Here is a 21,451-nt window from a genome sequence, read left to right as displayed (position 1 = left end):
CTTTAATTTCATTGGTTCATTTTTTTCAGCTATTGGTGGCGCCACTAGTTTATGCGCACGCGCGAAAAATTTAAATTTTTATAATACTAAAGTTAGCCGACGTTTTTAATTTTTTAATTTTTTTTCTTTTATTAAATTAGAACTTAAAAATATTTTTTAAAAATTGCACTTATAATTTTTAAAGTTTTTTACGAATGAAAGTTTTTTTTTATTTTTTTTGTTACAATTTTTTCAATAAAAAAAATTTTTTTAAATGTCGGCTAACTTAATTTTCATTAAATTGTTATAATACCATGGAAATAATTATATTGGAATTAGCTGACTTTTAATATTTTTATAACTAATCATGACAGTAAAGTTAGCAGTCATTAGATAATTTTTTAATTTTTTTTAACAAACTTTGTTCCAAAAAATCAGAAAAAAATTGCATTTTTCATTTTTTAAATTTCTACATCAATTTTTTTTTTTGCCATAATTTATTTGTTTAAAAAAATTCTGAAAATTATTTAATATCTGCTAAATTTATTTTCATAACTAATCAATTTTGAAAATAACACTGAAGTTGACAGGCCGAATTTTATTGCAATTAAATTATTATGAAGAAAATTTAATAAAGAAATTTTACATGGGAAATTTAAAATGAAAATTAATTCAGAAGGTATTTGATCGTTTTTTATGAAAATTAATTTAGCAAATGTTTATTTTTTTAGAACTTTTGTTAACAAATAAATTATGGCAAAAAAAATATGAAGAAAATTGACTTGTAGAAATTTTAAAAAATTAAAAATGCTATTTTTTAAAAATCATTTTTTTGAGTTAATTTTAAGTTAATTTAATTGTTAAATAAAATTAAAATTTGGTCAAATGACAGCTAACTTGAATACTGAAACTTAAATTAGCCAACAGCCAAAAATTTTTATTTTTTTTTTTTTTTATTAATTGAATTAGCAATAAAAAATTTTTTTTTTAAATTGTAGTAGTTTTTAAAATTTTTTACATGAGCAATTTTTTCTTTTAATTTTTTTGTAATAATTTTATTAATAAAAAAAATTCTGAAAATTGTCAGCTGTCTGCTAATTTTATTTCCATACTTTAATATCATTCATTTTTACAACAAATAAGTTACGGCAAAAAAATGAGAAAAAAATTGACATGTAGAAATTTAAGAAAATTAAAAATTTAATTTTTTGGAACAAATTTGTTTGTTAAAAAAAATTTAAAAATAGTGAAGTGACCGCTAATTTTAACGACATTAATTAAATAATACTAAAATAAGCAAAAAATTTGATTTTTTGAATCAATAATAATTATAAGTAAAAAAAATATTTTTAAAAAATTGCATTTAAAATTTTTCAAACTTTCTACGTCAAATTAAAAAAAACAATTTTTTTTTTAATTATTTTTCGCAATAAAAAAATTCTAAAAATTTTCAGATGTCAGCTTATTTAATTTTCATGAAAATAAAAAAAATATCATTTGTAAAAATTTTTAGAAACATTTTTTTTTATTGTAATTTGTTATGAAATTAAAAAAAAATTGACAGCTGACAGCTAACTTTAGTATCATTTTAATAAAGAAAATATTTTTTAAAATTTTCACTTAAAATTTTTTTTAATTTCTACATGTGCTATTTTTTTTCTCAATTTTATCATAATAAATACGTTACTAATAAATTGAGCAGTAATTTCAATTCAGCAGTGACTTTTTCAACTTTAGATTAATTGTATTATTCAAATATGGAAAAAAAATAATAGTTAATAATAATTTATCGTCTCTTATTTATTAATCAATGATTTAGAAAAACTATATAATTATTAAAAAAAAAAAAATTGGAACATTAATTTTACAAAACAAAAAATTTTACAAGTACCTACTAGGGAATTATTGATAAAAAAAAAAAAAAAGTAAATAAAGAAATTTTCTTTTATTAATTAAACATTATTTCAACGGCTGTAACAAAGGTAGACAGATTTATTATTTTATTCTTATAATAAAAGTTGACATCGTAGATAATTTAATGAATACCTTTATATCGGCATGTATAAGTTTGCAGGTTTTCCTTATAAATAACATATATATATATATTATAAATTTTCAATTTATTAAATACAACCCCGAATCAAAAAAATTATGCCAATAATTTAATGACTCTTACTCAACTAGACAAAAAATATATATTTATATTTTATTTAAAGAATATCTTTATTATGCTATTATTTTATTAAATATATATGTATATTTATTTATTCATTTATTTATATCCTTTCTGTAATAACATCTTCAATATATATATTTTTGCTCTCTCTTATTTAATGTATATACCTATTATATACATTTATCATACTCCTTGTCATATGTCTCGTGACGATTGAATGTGTTAACATTTTAAATTATTTAAAAGGTTACAATAATTGAAATATTTTATCATAATTAAATATCTCTTTTTGGTCTTACAGCGCAGTAACTTCAGTCGTCTTTGGTAGAGATGTGCGTACAGCATTTACTCGCGCTATATTAATTATTAATTAAATTTCTTTACATAATTGTTTATTAGGCGCAAAAAAACCAGCTATTTTTTTTTTTTTTTTTAGTCTCAAGTGAAAAAATGTTAGTTTTTGATGTTTTAAGAGCTCTCTCCAAAGGACAGCTTAAAAAAAAATTTTTAACAAGTCGCTCCAAATTTTTTTAAATTTCAAAAATCGTCAAAAATCTAATTTTTTTTTTTTTAATTTTTTTTTCTCGTTACGTCATAATTTTATAAACCAAAAAAAAAGGTTTTCCTGAAAGTTTTAGTTCAAAATGTGAATTTCAAAAGGTCGCTCATAATTTTTTTTTAATTTATCAGTATTTAATTGGATTAGAATTTTTTGACTCTGAAATTAAAAAAAAAAATTATGAGCAACCTTTCAAAATTTAAATTTTGAATTGAAACTTTCAGGAACTTATTTTTTTTTGGTCTATAAAATTATGACATAACGAGAAAAAAAATTAAAAAATTTCGATTTTTGAAATTTAAAAAAATTTGGAACGACCTTTTAAAAAATTTTTTTTGAGCTGTTTTTTGGAGAGGGCTCTTAAAACATCAAAAACTGACTTTTTTTCACTCGAGACAATAAAAAAAAAATAGTCGGTTTTTTTGCGCCATCCTATTGTTTATTATGACCGTTTATTTTAAGTTAAAAACTTTTATACGTTTTTTTTCATAAACATTTCTGTTCCCTGAGTCGGCGTATCAACCTTTTCAGTCTTTACCACAGTTATAATTTATTTTTTTATTTTATTTAGCTTCATTTATTTATTTATAACTTCCATTTATTTATTCATTTTGTTAACAGCAATTACCACACATCAGGTAAAACAGTCAATGATTACGTTTTTTTATTCAAAGGCATACATTTATTTATTTAATTATTTACTTAGTTAGTTTTTTGGTCATTTAAAAAAAACAATTATTTATAGCAATAATAATAACAATAATTATTATTAATTAATAACTCTAAACAATTTCAGCCGACATAAATCAAAAAATACCTGCAAAATTATTTACTTAATTTACTAAAATAATATTCAGGAATGTGCGCCAGACTAGAAGGCGCAAAAAGGCAACGGCCAATTCCAATAATATTTATAATAATGATAATAATAATAATAATAATAATATTAATAATATAACAATTTATTTATTATTTTAAAAGGCTCTACTCATGATCACACTTTGCTGCAGCTTTTTTCTTATCTTTATCTCTCTCTCTTTCTCTCACTTAAATTAACATTTATTTATTTATTTAATTTTCATTGAATATATAATCTAATTACTATACAAAATATATTAATCATTTAATTATAAATTGCACGAAATGATTATTTTTCAATTTACTCATTAAGAGCCAGTTAATTAATTTATCAATAATTTAAATTATTGATTAAAAAACTGGCTAGAGTAAACAATTATTACTTTAATTTCTAATGCATTGCAATGTTGTTTGCTTTAAAATACTTAACGAATTTATAAATTTATAAACAATGACAAAACAAATATAACATACAAAACAATTAATTTTGAGTCAATGATGAATTTCTATACAATTCTTTTGGAATCCCGGAAATAATTTTAAAGTTATAAAAAATTTATATTATTTCATATTTCAAAGTTATTAAATTATTATTATTATTATTTTTATTTTACAATAATTTTAATAAAATAATATAAATTTTTCATAAGTTTAAAATTTTTTCCGGGTTTATTTTTTCCGATTATAATTTATTTGATATAAACATATTAATTACTTAAGGGTGTTTTCTGGTTTGACACCCTGATTTTAGAGCATTTTTTTGGGATTTTTTTGCAAAGACCAATAAAGAGATACAATTTTGAACTTTTTACCATTTATTTATACATATTTCAAGAGTATAAAGTTAAATTTTTAGCTAAAAACATTCAGTAGAATTAATGTTATAGTGATCTGAAGACAATCACCTCGAAAAAAATTGACACTTACTTCCTCAATGATATTAATTGATTGACTCATTTAAGGAAAAAAAACCCAGCGGGGTTTTAATCTGTACACTTGAATACACTGAGTGAACTACGATAAAAAAAAAACTTTTGAAAATTGGATTTTTGATAGACTTCGAAATGAAAAAGTCCGAATTTAATTTCTCTTTTTGTCAACTTTTAGATCCAAATAAAAAAGAAGTTTTCAAAAATTTTTTTTGATAGTTCACTCGGTGTATTTAAGTATAAAAATTAAAACTCCGGCAGGTTTTTTTGTTTCAAATAAGCCAATCAGCTGATATCATGGGAAAAGTGAGCGTCAATTTTTTTCAAGGCGGTTGTCTTTAATTAAATTCTATTGAATGTTTTTAGCTAAAAATTTAACTGTATAAGGTAAAAGACCCAGTTATTGACACTGGCCTAGTTGATTGACACTTGCAATTTTATTCTAATTAAAAAAATAAAATGTTCTCAAAAAACCAATTATCTTAAAATTTATAATTCAAAAATTATATTTATTAATTTATTAGAGTCGATTTATTTTATTTAATTAAAATAAAATTGCAAGTGTCAATCAACTAGGCCAGTGTCAATAACTGGGTCTTTTGCCTTACTCTTGAAATATGTAGGGTAAAAGTACCGTTTGTGACCACTGTACCGTTTATGGCCATTTATTGTTCAAATAAACGATAGAAATAAATTTATATTAATAAACCATTACAATTTGTTTTAAGGTAAAAGACCCAGTTATTGACACTGTCCTAGTTGTTCGACACTTGCAATTTTAGTCTAATTAAAAAAATAAAATCTTCCCAAAAAATCAACTATCGTAAAATTTATAATTTAAAAATTATATTTATTAGAGTTAATTTATTTTTTTTAATTAAAATAAAATTGCAAGTGTCAATAATTAGACCAGTGTCAATAACTGGGTCTTTTACCTTAATATAAATTTTTTAAAACTAAAAAAAAAATATGGTTATAATATTATAATTTTTTATAAATTAATTCAAATTTTAACCCTATAAATAAATAGTAAAAAGTTCAAAGTTCTCTTCATTGGTCTTTAAAAAAAAAAATCCTCAAAAATCAGAGCGTCAAACCAGAAAATCCCCTTAATAAATTTACAAAAAAAATAGACATTTAGGAATGATGAGTCTGAAATTGAAAACACGAGTTATCAACCCAGACTAATGTCCAATTAGTTAGTAAACAAAATGCGAAGCAAAAAAAACCCCTTAAAAATATAAATTGGCTAACTAAATTAATAAAAAAAAAAACTACTAATTATTCAGGATACCTTTTAGGTCGTTTCCCTGATTTTTGTTTTCTGTGTAAATTAGACTCGTGTTTATCTCTCGAATCATTAGAAGACTCAAAGGAAGTATCAGAGCTGGTAGTAGCAAGCTCAAGTTTTCTCTTCCGAGATCTCGTAACCACCCCACCACTTTTGCTTGAACTCTCACAAACCTGAACCTTATGATCCCGTTTGCGTCTTTTATTGTTAGGCAGTGCATCGTTCAATTCACAGGCACGTTGTCGGTCTTTGTTGGTATCCAGAATAATTTTCGGCGAGCTCGAGTCCGAGGACGAGGACGACAAAGAGCTCAAGTACTCATTAACCCGTTCATCGCTAAAATCAAAAGCATTAGGTTGAGCCGGTGACGCGGAGGTAGTGACACTGGTAGTAGCACTAGGAGGTCTTAGTTGCTGAATCGACGGACTTGAAGAAGCATTAGAAGAAGAAGAAACCGAACTCGAAGTCGAGCGCTTGTGGAGTTTCCTCCTCTGAGCAAGCTTGGCTCCATCAACCTCCTTCAGCCTAAAGCCCGCAGTTCTATCACTTGGTCCCGAAGTAGAGGCTCTCTGGTACTCTACCAAAAACTTTGGCTCCGCCAGCCAGGCGTGGTTCACCAGGCTGCTCGCAGTGATTCTAGAAACCGGGTCGGGGTTCAGCAGTCCTTTAATAACCGAGCTAGCATTGGAGCTGATGTTCTTCCACTCGTCTAAATTAATCTCCTTGGACTTTATTCTAGAAGCAAGATCCGGAGTTCCGGCTTTGCAAGCTGGCTTTCCGGACAAGAGCGAGTACAAAACAGCGCCCAGGCTCCACATGTCGCAGCTCTCGTCGTAAGCCTGGTGCTCAAGAACTTCCGGAGCTGCGTACTGATAAGTATAACAGGGAGTGTGAAGCGGCTCGCAGGAACGTTTCAACCTCGCGAATCCAAAGTCTACAACTTTAACCAGAGAACTGGACCCAGTGTGAGAGTAAACGAGGTTTTCTGGTTTTAAATCTCGGTGAACTACGCCACGAGAGTGGATAAAGTGAACCGCTGATGCTAATTGCTTCATTATTTTTCTGGCTTCTTCTTCAGTGTACGTTTTAACAGAGCTCAGTAGCTCCCCACCTGCCAACAATTCCATCACAATGTAAGTATGGGCGCGATCCTGGTAGACATCTATAAGCTTCACGATATTGGGATGACCTTGACAAGCACGGAGAATAGCAACTTCCCGGCTGCTGTCTATTCTTCTGCTGATAATCTTCACAGCGAACTCCTGCTTGGTTTGCCGATGGCGGCAGCGGCGACATACGGAGAAACTTCCGTCTCCTAGAGCTTCTTCGTGGAGGTCAAGCTCGAATATTTGGAAGAATGTTGACTCTTCTAGCTCTATTGAAAGAATGTTGGACACTGAAGGTCGGGTTTGGCAAGCGATTTTGTCGCGGTAGATTTGGTCGCTTATCAAGTTGTTGCTGAAGATTATTGAAGGCGCGACGTAAGAGTACCCTCGGAATAATTTGTCGTAATTAGGTGGGACTACTGCTGGGCTGTCGGTGGCTACCATTCGCGTGAACTCGTCCGCGAAATTACTGGTGTCGAGCTCGTGAGCTATTTTAGGCACAAACGGCGGCGGGATTTGGCGTTTTTCTAAGGCTTCCCAATTGAATGGTGGTGGCGCGTCCATAAAAAACGGGTGCTCTTTTATTTCTCTGGCGTCCCGTGGTCCACCGCCCAAACGCTGTCGAGGATTTTTTACTAACAATCTTTCGATTAAATTTTGGACTACTGGGCTTAGGTTCTTTGGTATCGGAGGCTCTGTTGTTAAGATTCGGTTGGAGATTTCTTGCTGGTTGTTCTTCTGACCGTCCACTGTGAATGGTGATGCACCGGTTAGTAGTTCGTACATTAGAACTCCGACGCTCCACCAATCGACTGCCTGAAAAATTAATAATATTAGTATTAGTCTTTACCTTGAAATTTTTTTTTTTAATATTTTGTCTTTATATAACGCGAGTATAGTTGATATTCTTGTCGGGCTTTTTTTTCTTTATTGTGTAATTTTTTTTTGTTGACGGAAAAATTATCTGAATATTAGGTTTTAAATTTATATACTTGTTCTTAAAGTTAACTGACGTAAAATTTTTTTATCGATAGTGATGATAATAAAAAAAAAACACTTAAAAGGTTAATCAACGTACTAATAGCTAATGTAATTAAAATTTAACTTTTTTCAGTTGGTTTGTTAACTAATATTTATTTTTAACCATTACATGAGATCTAAAATTTTTTAATTTTTATTTTCAATACATTAATTTAAAAATAAAAATTCTATCAGTGGCCAGTGTATTTTTATAAAGTCTTGACCTGAAGTTGTGCCTTTCATAATTTCATATCATTCTCACCAATAGTCAATTTATGATAATAAGTATATACTCTGCGTTTAAATGCCTTCTTTCTAAGTAGATAACTAAGAAGTGACATTGTATCTTGTGAACTATTGACATTTTTAAAGATATAAGCTAATCCTCATATTACACTCATCAAGACCTTTCATTTAAGTACCCACATCATTTTTTTAGATATTTATATATATTATATATATGTATATATGAAAAATATATCAAAATGCATGTGAGTACTCAAATGAAAGCTCTTGATGAGTGTAACATCAGGATGAGCTTACATCTTTAAAAATATCAGTATTTAAGAAATGACCTTGTATCTTGTACATGATTGACATTTTTAAAGATATAAACTCATCCCGATGTTGCACTTATCAAGACCTTTCATTTAAGTACCCACATCATTTTTTTAGATATTTATATATATTATATATATGTATATATGAAAAATATATCAAAATGCATGTGGGTACTCAAATGAAAGCTCTTGATGGGTGTAACATCGGGATGAGCTTATATCTTTGAAAATATTAATAATTAAGAAATGAATTTGTATTTTGTGCACAATTGACATTTTTAAAGATATAAGCTCATCCCGATGTTACACTCATCAAGACCTTTCATTTGAGTACCCACATCAATTTTTCATACATTTATATATATATAATATATATATATATATATATATATATATATATATATATATATATATGCTATATATATATATATATATATATATATATATATATATATATATATGTATGTATATATGAAAAATATATCAAAATGCATGTGGGTACTCAAATGAAAGCTCTTGATTAGTGTAACATCAGAATGAGCTTATATCGTTAAAAACATCTTTAGTTAACAAAATGCAACGGTCATTCCTTAATTCTTAACATTTTTGTAAATATAAGTCCATTTTGATGTTACACTCATCGAGACCTTTCATTTGAGTACCTACATCAACTTTTCATATATTTATATATGTTACATATATGTATATATGAAAAATATATAAAAATGCATGTGGGTACTCAAATGAAAGCTCTTGACGAGTGTAACATCGGGATGAGCTTATATCTTTAAAAACGTCAATAGTTAAAAAAGTACAGTGCAATTTAACAAAAATAATTAATTTAATAAAGCAAAATTTTATTTTTTTATAGTTCACAAGTCACGTCAGTCACATAATGACTGCAAGGTTGCTAGTTATTACTAAAAATATTATTAATTAACAAACTCTACTTTAAAGTAAATTATTCTTGGTAATTATTTGCAAAGTAATGTAAAAAGAACACCATTCTCTTGATTCAATGCAAGCTTATTTATCGTAAATTAATTAAAAAAAATAAATAAATAAAAATTGTATGATTAAATGATAAAAAATGTCACTTGCATTGAATTTGTCTTGTTAACTACTTAGTATTTAATAAACAAAGAAAATAAAAATACTGTACAGCATGTAATAGAGATTAGTGATACCAGTATTAAAGTAAAACGTTAAAAAGTCCATTATAGCAATATAGTTGTATCGTAATGACTGTGATACTTACAATATCGTGACCAGCTGAGCCACCTTGCACGACTTCCGGTGCCATGTACTCGATGGTCCCGCAGAAGGAATAGGCACGGGCATTGTTGTCTCTCTCATGTGGCAAAAATTCCTTACTGAGACCAAAGTCTGTGAGCACAATATGGCCTTCGCGATCCAGCAGTATGTTCTCTAGTTTTATATCGCGGTAAATGATACCCAGCTGTGTTTGTTAAAAGATCGGTAAATTAATTATTATTATTATTGATAATAGAAACATAAATAGCAATTGCAAATAATATAAAAAATAAAAATAATTGTCTAGTAAATAGACATTATATTTACTTTAACATAAATAAAGTCTTTTAATTTTTTTAATTTTTATACATATTTTATTTCAGATTTTTTTTTAGTTATTATTATTATTATTATTATTAATTAGTGATCTTTGGTAATTAATATATCATTTATTTTTACAAACAATAATATCAAGAAGAAAAAAAAAATAATTTTATTTTAAAATAAAAATTTTTAAAAATTGAACCAGACTTTTTTATTTAAGTTAACAAGTAAAGAGTTTACTCAATTGTATAAATAAATATTTTAGTAAATATACCTTGTGAAGATGTTCGAGAGCTATAATAATTTCGCCAATGTATATTCTTACTTGGTCCTCAGTAAAATGATCGCGTTGATATAAATGAGTAAACAGTTCTCCGCCATTTACGTAATCTGGAATAAATTTATTCAAATTATTACTTAAAATACGTACTCTAAATTTATGTAACATTATTATGAATGCTTTGACATTCAAAGTTAAGTAGGTATATTGAATCATCAAATAAATAATTAAAAAAAAAGAAATTTATAAATATCATCGATATTATTATGAGAATAAGGAAAATTTTGTTTCCAGGATAATGATATGATTCAATCGGTTTTTTAAGTGAAATTTAGTGTCATTGCAAAGGTCTTAAATTTGTGCCTTTTCAAGGTTTCATATCATTATCACCGATAGTCAATTTATGATGATAAGTATTTAGGCTGCAATAGAAATGCTCTATCTCTAGATACACAATTAAGAAATGACCTTCTATCTTGTGAACTATTGACATTTTTAAAGATATAAGCTCATCCCGATGTTATACTCATCGAGACCTTTCATTTGAGTACTCACATCAATTTTTCATATATTTATATATTTATATATATGTATATATGAAAAATATATCAAAATGCATGTGGGTACTCAAATGAAAGCTCTTGATAAGTGTAACATCGGGATGAGCTTATATCTTTAAAAATGTCAATAGTTAAAAAAGTACAGTGAAATTTAACATAATTAAGATACGACTTTGTATCTTGAGAACTATTGACATTTTTAGAGATATAAGCTCATCCCGATGTTACATTCATCAAGACTTTTCATTTGAGTACCCACATCAATTTTTCATATATTTATATATATTATATATATGTATATATGAAAAATATATCAAAAAGCATATAGGTACTCAAATGAAAGCTCTTGATGATTGTAACATCGGGATGAGCTTATATCTTTAAAAATGTCAATAGTTAAGACAGTACAGTGCAATTTAACATAATTAAGAAACGACCTTGTATCTTGAGAACTATTGACATTTTTAGAGATATAAGCTCATCCCGATGTTACATTCATCAAGACTTTTCATTTGAGTACCCACATCAATTTTTCATATATTTATATATATTACATATATGTATATATGAAAAATATATCAAAATGCATGTGGGTACTCGAATGAAAGCTCTTGATGAGTGTAACATCGGGATGAGCTTATATTTTTAAAAACGTCAATATTTAAGAAAGTACAGTGCAATTTAACAAAAGTCATTATTTAATAAAGCAAAATAGTTACACAGTGACTGCAAGGTTGCTAGTAATAAATAAAAATTAAAAAATGAATTTACCGAGTATTAAATGAAGTTTAGCGTCAGTCTGAAAGGCATAATGTAGAGTAACCAAAAATGGACTGTCTCTAACAGCCTCCAATACTTGTCTCTCTGTTTTGGTATGCTCAGTTGTCTTTTTCTTCTGTACAATTGACGCCTTTTTTAAGACCTTCATCGCGTAGAGACGGCCAGAGTCAGCACCCGTTCTTTTCCGCACCAGGAATACTTTACCGTAAGCTGAAATTAAAAAAAAAGTCAATAAATAAAATTATTAATCATCATATAATTTCTTAAATTAATACAAAATAACATAAATAAAATCTAAAAAGTCTATTTTATTTTACCTCCAGTCCCGAGGACTTTGAGCAGATCAAAGTGCGTCATATCGACCCTCTGGCCTCCACTGTCTGCTAAATTTACTGTAACAAAAAATTTTAAGTTTTATTAAACACTTTCTTTCAGATAATAAGCATAGAAATTATTTTTTAAATAATTGACTTTAATTTTATAATTTAAACTTTTATTTATTTATGCAAGGTGATTACGAGAATCTTTTTGGTCTCTTATCATAATTTATTTAAAGGTAAACATTTAATTATGGCAAATATTCCAGATTTTAAATATTAAATTATTATTTTTTATATTCAATGTTGCGAATATAATTCTAATGAAGATTATTAATTTTTTTTTAATAATCAGTTCATTCAATTATCATAAATGCATGTCTGGGCAATAATGTAAATATATTTTTTAGACTTGGAACAACTGTTAAAATATATACTTTTACAATTGTAAGTCATTAATCAGTATTGTATGAAAATTTTACTTTATAATAATAATAATAATAATAATAATAATAATAATAAAAGAAAAAAATTAATAAAATTTTTTGTAAGAAATTTTTAATATTTTTTGTTAAAAATTTTTAATATTAATAATATTTAATACTTATTATTAATTTTTAATAATTATTAATAATTTTTGAATATTTATTGTGAAAAATTTTTTATATTTTTTAATAACGCATAAATTTAAATATATGTTTAAACTTTGCACTTTATAATCAATGCACAATTTTTTATTTATTTAAAAAAAAAAAAAAAAAATTATTCTGAAATATTAATAAACATCCTGGAAGCTTCTAAACTAACATAAGATTTTTTTTCTTTTTAAAATTTTAAAATCTTTAAAAAAATCTTTGAAAAATTGGTCTTGAAAATTATTTAGAATTTTCTTACGTAGTTTCAATGGATGACATAATCGATTAAATTTCTGGGAAAGTTATAAAAGGTTGAGAATAATTTAAAGTAATTCTAGAAAATAGTTATTGATATTGACGCATCTAGGAATTTATCTACGACTAAGAATTGATATTTTGATTTTTAAGTTTTTAAATTAGATTGAATTTTGTGTAAAATAATTTTCTTAAAAATGTTATGTCAACAAAAAAATAAGTGATTTAACCAAAACAAAAATTATCAATAATTAATCACTAAAAAAATAAAGGCGCTAACTCTTATCAATAGTAAAAAAATACATGTAAGCGTTAGCGCAACAAAATATTTTTTTAATATGATAGCCTACATTTTGAGAATGTGTAATGTACCAAAGTAGGTCAGGTGATAAATAGAATAGAAGCTTGCCGTGTTATCAGCACCAAATTAAAACCTAAAATAAATGAACACATCTCATTACTCACTACTCATTATTTCATTATTAAATTATATAATAACGCAAGCGGGCGGATGATTTAACAGCCTGAAAAGATGAAAGTAAAAAGAGAAATTGTCATGAGACAGTACATACTACATACATGTGATATCAAGTATGATACATTGTTTAATTTTGTTAAATATAGCCCCAGTATGAAGTATCAAGTAGGAGGTATTGCGCCATGACTCAACCAAAATGAGGACTGTTCAATTCCCTGTTAAGTTATAGTTATAGTTACTATTACTATTACTACATACTACAAATGCTACACGGGGACTGTTCTGTTCCATTTACATCATTTGTGTCTGTTAAAAGAACCAAACCCTCGTGTCTACTACACTACTTTTTCTCTCTACCGTAACTCCGTCTCTCCGTATCTGTGTCAAGGTAGTACGACATCACCATGGTCGTACAGTACTTAAAAAAACACTTGTAAGTATTTATTTTTTTATCCCGATCAAGTGTCAAGCGCAATTTTCTTGGATTTTTCGTCAATTTTTATGAGATTTCTTTATAAATCTTACTATTGCATTCGGTCTTATGGCGAAGTTGCTGGAAATTTTGGCTGGGGAATTCAGAAAATAGCATTCATTGAAAAATTTATTTATATTATGGAGTATAACACTATTTTTCAGAGATCTTTATTAAACTTTCTACACAGAAAAAAAATTAACTTGAATCAAGTGAATAATTTTGAAGAACTTCATTTTCCTAAACTAAGAAATTTTTCTTGGTAACTTAATTCAAGAATTTTTTGTCTTGCTTCAAAACAATGCAATTTTTCTAAATTATTTTCTTGGTTCAAGAATTTTTCTCTTGATTTAATTTAATTTTATTTCTGTGTATACTTCTTCTTTGGGTTAATATCTTGAAAGAATTCAAAGAAGAGCAGAATTGTTTAATTACACGGAAAGAAGAAAAAAGGAAAAATTACATTATTTAATGTAACGTGGCGCTTCATATAAAAAAACTGGAAAAATTACAGTTTCAGATTGTAATTATTACAGATTTTGTAAAAATTACATTGAAAGCTCTGAAAATTAACATCAAAGTTTGAATTTATATGTGTTATTTTGAACTGCAATTTTTCCAGTTTTTTATATGAAGCGACGCTTATTTTACTATTTATAATGTAATTTTTACATTTTTCTTTTTTGTGTGTAATTTAGAAATTGTGATCATTTGAAATTTGACCTGCTAAACTTATACTTTATAATAATTTTTAGTGATTTTATTAAATTTTATAGTTAAGGTAGTACCTCCGCGACAATTCAGATAAAAAATTTTGGCTCACTATCCATGTTATACGTATCGACAGAGCTAAGGTTGTAGGTTAAAATTTTTTAACGTTACTGTACTCGTCGACTACTATATTCTCTATACATATACACACACACTACGGTTTCAGTGACTAGCGGCTGTTTTTCGTACCCCCTCTCCTAAAAATAATCCTCTAAAAGTGAAATTTATTTTAATTAATCTCGAAAACTACACGGTAAATAATTTTCATTTTTTTTTTAATTGTTCGAAATATCATATTCTTCAATCTACTAGTTTTTCGATAAAGTCGTGAAATTCCTTCGATGGAAAAAATTAAAAATACTGTCATTTTCCCACGCTTCTCCTATGTTACATGTACAAAAATGTCATTTTCAATTGCAATTATCTCAAGTTAGGTACGGTAAATCGTCTTCAAATTTTAACAGCATATGTATTATGTATTTAATGACTTATATTCTAAGTTTCGAGGATTTCTTAAAATATTGCTTTCATAACCGTACTACCTTAAAAAAAATACAAAAAAAATAATTTGCTTTTTCCATAAAATAAATTTTTATGTTAATTTTAAGTAAAAGTAGATAATGATAATATAAACTCAAAATAAAAATTTTTATTTTCATTTTTATCTCTTCAATCATACACAGAAAAAAAATTAATTTTATTAAAAAGAAAAATTCTTGAACCAAGAAAATTATTTTAAAAGTTTCTTTATCTTAAATCAAAACGCAGAATTCTTTGTCAAAATTTCAAGAAAAATTTCTTAGAAAAAGAATTTTTTTACTTAAAAAGTTGTTTTTTAAAACAAGTTAATTTTTTCTTCTGTAGTTTGAAGTTGCATGAAAATAAAAAAAATTTAGTGTTAAGGAATTAACTTCTAATTTTTAAATCTGTACTTAAGTAAGTATTATTATTGTTCCATAATAATAGATTTGAGACTGAAAATTAGCAAGGTCGAGAGGGAACTCAGCACAAGCATTAAGTATAGATATAAGGGTGCTGTAAATTTAATGACTGGCGACATGTAAACAAATTTTGTATAATTTATGATGAAGACGGAGCTATTGTTTGACCCACTTGTAGTAAAGAATTTAAAAGACAGCTGTCCCTTTCAATTTAAACAGATTGAGCTAAGCGTTGGATCGGATCTATACGTATTTATTATATGACGAGATTCAATTGTAGCCCCTCCCTTTTTGGGCGGTACGGGTGAGTATGAGGTCGTCGAAGGGACTGGGAAAAACGAAAGTCGAATTATCTGTTCTAGATTCTTATCTTCTAGTGCTGTACTTGGCTTAATTGATTGTTGAGTAACTTGTTTCTTTGCACTTTTTTTTTATTATTTTTTTGTTAACTTTATTGAGTTTAGCAGTTTTTATTTTCTTTCACTTTTTTTAATGTCTATTCAACTTTTAAAGTTCCTTCTACTAAGGTCCTTTGGACATTTAAATAACTTAAATGTTTTATTACCTGATTTTTTAGACAAAAAAAAGTTTCTATTATTAGTCGAGAGAACTGTGGGAATAATAGGAAAATTTCGTGACCTACTCAGAATGTGGGAAAAAAGATACTGGTATATTTTCTTCTGATTCATTATATTGAGGAAATTTCCCTGAATCAATAGCAGACTATTTTTGTTAGTAAAGACAAAGGCTGGGAAGCGTATAAAGTATTCTTCTTTACTTGATTTGTTTTTTTTTTTGTTTATGTGGAAAAGTAGATGACGTATCAAATAACAAATAATTCCAATGATAAAATTAAATGAAATCTAATCACCCATTCACTCAAATATGAGATTGAGCAGACTGAAAAAGAGCACAGTAAACCAACTAATCGTTCCAGTTGATGTTATCAAAAGTGTGGTAAATTTTTTACTAAAAATAAATAGTTTTTTATAGTCTTTGTAGTCATATTGTATTTATGTGTTGATTTGTATTTTTTACATTTATTTTTTAAATACAAAGATTGAACTTTGAACAAAAATTTGTTTATTGTTATTATTATTAAATTGATTTGTATTTTTTACATTTTTTTTTAATAAAAAAATTGAACTTGTGAACAAAAATTTGTTTTTATCATTATTATTATTACTAGCAACCTTGCAGTCACTATGTGACTACCGTGATTTGTGAACTATAAATAAATAAAATTTTGCTTTATTAAATAGTGACTTTCGTTAAATTGCACTATACTTTTTTAACTATTGACTTTTTCAAAGATATAAACTTATCCTGATGTTACCCTCATCAAGAGCTTTCATTTGAGTACCCACATGCATTGTGATATATTTTTCATATATACATATATATAATACATATAAATATATGAAAAATTGATGTGGGTACTTAAATGAAAGGTCTTGATGGGTGTAATGTCGGGGTGAGCTTATATTTTAAAAAATATCAATATTTCACCAGATATTTGTTAAATTGCACTGTATTTTTTAAACTATTAATGTTTTTAAAAATATAAGCTCATCTTGATGTCAAACTCATTAAGAGCTTTCATTTGAGTACCCACATGCATTTTGATATATTTTTCATATCTACATATATATAATACATATACTGAGTGTTTAACACACTACATTATATATACTACTTTACATATATACTTTATATATACTACTTAACACACTACTTTATATATTATATTAAGATTTTTTGTATCAATTTTGGATGGCCGCAAGGAGTTTCGACTTCATGGCCAATTAAATAAATAAATAATAATAATAATAATAATACATATAAATATATGAAAAATTGACGTGGATACTTAAATAAAAGGTCTTGATGAGTGTAATGTCGGGATGAGCTTATATTTTAAAAAATGTAATTGGTTCACAAGATATCTGTACATATATATATATAATACATATAAATATATGAAAAATTGATGTGGGTACTTAAATGAAAGGTCTTGATGGGTGTAATGTCGGGGTGAGCTTATATTTTAAAAAATATCAATATTTCACCAGATATTTGTTAAATTGCACTGTATTTTTTTAACTATTGACGTTTTTAAAGATATAAGCTCATCCTGATGTTACACTTATCAAGAGCTTTCATTTGAGTACCCACATGCATTTTGATATATTTTTCATATATACATATATATAATACATATAAATATATGAAAAAATGATGTGGGTACTTAAATTAAAGGTCTTGATGAGTGTAACATCAAGATGAGCTTATATCTTAAAAAATGTCAATCGTTTACAAGATACCAAGTAATTTATTAGTTATATATCTAATAGAGATATTTTTGAATGCAGCCTAGATACTTAGTATAATAAATTGACTATTGGTGAGAATGATATGAAACCTTGAAAAGGCACAAATTCAAATCAAGACCTTCACAATGACACTAAATTTCACTAAAAAAATCGATTTCATCATATAAATACACTGGCCACAAAATTTTGCTTATTTTCTTAATAATATAGATTATTATTATTATTAATATATGTAAAAAAATTACAAAGATTTTTTTTTAAATTTTGCTGTTAAATTTTTAAGTAATAATTATTTTCAATTGAACTTAAATTTAATTTTTTCATTTTATATAATTTCAACATTTCATACAATTCTAATTATAATTTTATGAAATAAAAATCACAAATTTTCATTAAAATTTTTTTAAAAAATACCTCAAATAATTATCAAACTTATAAATTAACAAAAAGAACTTTATAAATACTTTTAAAAAATAAAAACTTCTAAGTAAATAATAAAAAAAAATTAACTTGATTAATGTTTTATGAATATTACATTTTTTATTAGTTTTACGCCTGAGCGGCAGAGTTTCGAAATAAATATTTAATAAAAATGATATTTCATATTTTGACACCAGAGACACCAGAGGGGATACGGGCATACTGAATTAAATATATATATATTTATATTTATATGCATAAAAAAAAAAAATGAATAAAGAAAAAAGAACAGTATAACAGTCGTCAGCAGTACGGGACTTGAACAGAGATTCAAACCCCTGTCCCCTGCCACGGAAGTTCCGCTTTTGTACGACCTAGATAGCCGGCATTCACTCGCTATTTCGTAACGGGACCGACTTTCTTTCGGTTACCTGACTCACTGTAGAGACTGTCGATAGCAGTATTATCAGCCAGACTAATATTCGATTTCATTAAATATTTAAACTATTTAAAACCCATCAATAATGGCCTTCAGCTGTTGGATACTAGCTATAATATTTGTTGAATAAAATTAAATCATTTGTGTATCAGAAGCTTTGTATTATACAATAATTTGTATTGATATCTATTTACTCTTGTTCATGTAACTGAATTGTTCAATTTAACGTCAACAAACAACAAGTGGACTTTAAATTTGTATTGAAAAATATTTAGAGAATTTTATTTTACTTATCAGCGATAAAAAATGTTTGGGTGAATTTTACTTTCACAGAATTTTTATCTATTTTATGACTAAAAAAAAATTTTAAGACTTGGGAAGTAAATTTCATGAAAAATTTCATTTTCAATCCTTAGAATTAAAATTTATGTATGAATTTTTTGTTTCATCGCATAAAAAAGATTATTAAAATGTGAATTTATTATCTTGCCTTAAAAATTATATTTAAAAAAATATTTTTCACTGAAAGGAGGTTGATGCGTTTTTTTACTGATTCGCAGAAATAACTTTTATGGATTTTAAACTGAAGTATAGTTGTTAACAAATTTTTGAACAAATTTTTAAACATACATTATTTATTAATCATAAAAAGTTAGTTTATTAAATTTTTATTCGTTTAATTTTAGTACCTTTGTCCTGAAAAAAATTTTGGTTATTAAAATTATTAAAGTTTTAAATATTGATTTAAAAAATTCAATATTAAATTTTTTCATTATGAAGTATCAAAATTTTTCAACATAATTATTGAAAATTTTAAACTAAAACTTTATAAAAATTTTGTTCACTTTATAAAATTAAATTTTTTACCGAAAAATTTTACAGTAATATTAACGCGTTATTTAAATTTGAAATTAAGAATTTTTAATAATCTAAATTAAAGTGTCATTGCAAAGGTCTTGACTTGAATTTGTGCCTTTTCAAGGTTTTATATCATTCTCACCAATAGTCAATTTATTATGATAAAGTATTTAGGCTGCATTCGAAAATGCTCTATATCTAGATACATAATTAAGAAATGACCTTGTATCTTGTGAAGTATTGACATTTTTAAAGATATAAGCTCATCCTGATGTTACACTCATCGAAACCTTTCATTTAAGTACCCACATCAATTTTTCATATATTTATATATATTATATATATATGTATATATGAAAAATATATCAAAAATTGATGTGGGTACTCAAATGAAAGCTCTTGATGAATGTAACATCGCGATGAGCTTATATCTTTAAAAATGTCAATAGTTAAGACAGTACAGTGCAATTTAACATAATTAAGAAACGACCTTGTATCTTGAGAACTATTGACATTTTTAGAGATATAAGCTCATCCTGATGTTACACTCATCGAGATCTTTCATTTGAGTACCTACATCAATTTTTCATATATTTATATATATTATATATATGTATATATGAAAAATATATCAAAATGGATGTGGGTACTCAAATGAAAGCTCTTGATGAGTGCAACATCGGGATGAGCTTATATCTTTAAAAACCTCAATAAATAAAAAATTACAATGCAATTTAACAAAATTCATTATTTAATAAAGCAAAATTTTATTTATTCATAGTTCACAAGTCACATAGTTACTGCAAGGTTGCTAGTATTTTATGATTAAAAATAAAAATAATTTCATATTTAAATATCTAAAATAAAATTTTGAAATTAATAGATTAATAAGAGCAATAAATTTGATATTTTATTTACAGTAAATTAAACCAATGAAAAAAAAATCTGATTTTGAAATTATCGACGGTAGTTTTCAATAATAATTGTTATTTAGTTTTATTGCAGTACACGAGCATTATTTGTATGTTGCAATGAATTTCTATCGGATAATCACCAATAAATCTATCATGAATAATAGACTTTGACTCGCTAATATATCACTTTATATTTCCTACTTCTTTATCATTCAGCTGATGTATACTCGTTGAATAAATTATTTATTTTATAATTAAATGTATCGTTGATCGTTAATCGTTAATATTTAATCGTGAATCGATTAAATATTTACTACCGATTATTTTAGGAGCCATAAAATGATATCCGGTTGATTATTGAGCTACGGGTTCGGAAATTCAATTTTTAAAATATAATTTTATTTATTAAATAAAGATTTATTTGTAGCGAATAAATAACTAATATTGAGCACACTTGAGTTGTATTGTGTGATTAGAGTCGAGTTAATATAATGCAAGTCGAGTACTTTACGAGGAAACGAACGATAAGAGTTTGTTGTACGCAAACACATTGATGAAAGTCCTGTATATTTAATATAAATATAAGCAAGACGTCTGATAAATATACCAAAGATATATATGTTTTAAACGACAGCTTAATAAATAATTTAAATGTATATTCGTTTTATAAAATAATAAAAAAAAATTTAATTATTAAAACTTAAATAATATTTTGTATTTATGTCTTGTGATTTATCGAGGTAAAATGTTTGTCTTAAATAATTCTAGATTCATTTCAAATAAACGAGCTGCTGCTCAAACTTTCTTCGGAGAAAGTTATAACCGAGTGAATTTAAAGTTATAATTTTTTTTTCATTTATTTGTTATTATTTTTCTATATTTTTATGTAAAAAAAAAAATTATTTTCTTTTAATTTTATCAGTAATAAAATTTTTATTTAAA

The 21,451-nt window shown here is 26.0% G+C and overlaps 1 protein-coding gene across 2 annotated transcripts in view; it reads right to left on the bottom strand.

Moving 5' to 3' along the window:
* Positions 1-5,492: 5,492 nt before the first annotated feature.
* The window catches only part of LOC123260212 (ribosomal protein S6 kinase alpha-5-like), a 34,566-nt gene continuing 18,607 nt past the window's right edge, over positions 5,493-21,451 (bottom strand). Inside the window, exons 2-6 of one of the 2 annotated variants that reach the window (XM_044721226.1) lie at positions 11,994-12,068; positions 11,668-11,886; positions 10,331-10,446; positions 9,737-9,937; positions 5,493-7,714 (exon numbers count right to left, since the gene is read on the bottom strand). In XM_044721226.1, coding sequence (XP_044577161.1) covers positions 5,783-7,714; positions 9,737-9,937; positions 10,331-10,446; positions 11,668-11,886; positions 11,994-12,068 — 2,543 coding nt within the window. In that variant the 3' untranslated portion in view covers positions 5,493-5,782. The remainder of the gene's footprint in view (positions 7,715-9,736; positions 9,938-10,330; positions 10,447-11,667; positions 11,887-11,993; positions 12,069-21,451) is intronic. The other variant, XM_044721225.1, reaches the window with a different exon arrangement.

This window comes from Cotesia glomerata, linkage group LG2 (genome assembly GCF_020080835.1).
Source record: "Cotesia glomerata isolate CgM1 linkage group LG2, MPM_Cglom_v2.3, whole genome shotgun sequence".
Taxonomy (NCBI): Eukaryota; Metazoa; Arthropoda; class Insecta; order Hymenoptera; family Braconidae; genus Cotesia; species Cotesia glomerata.
Note: the sequence above shows the minus strand (reverse complement) of the source record. Positions and strands in the feature narration are given on the sequence as shown.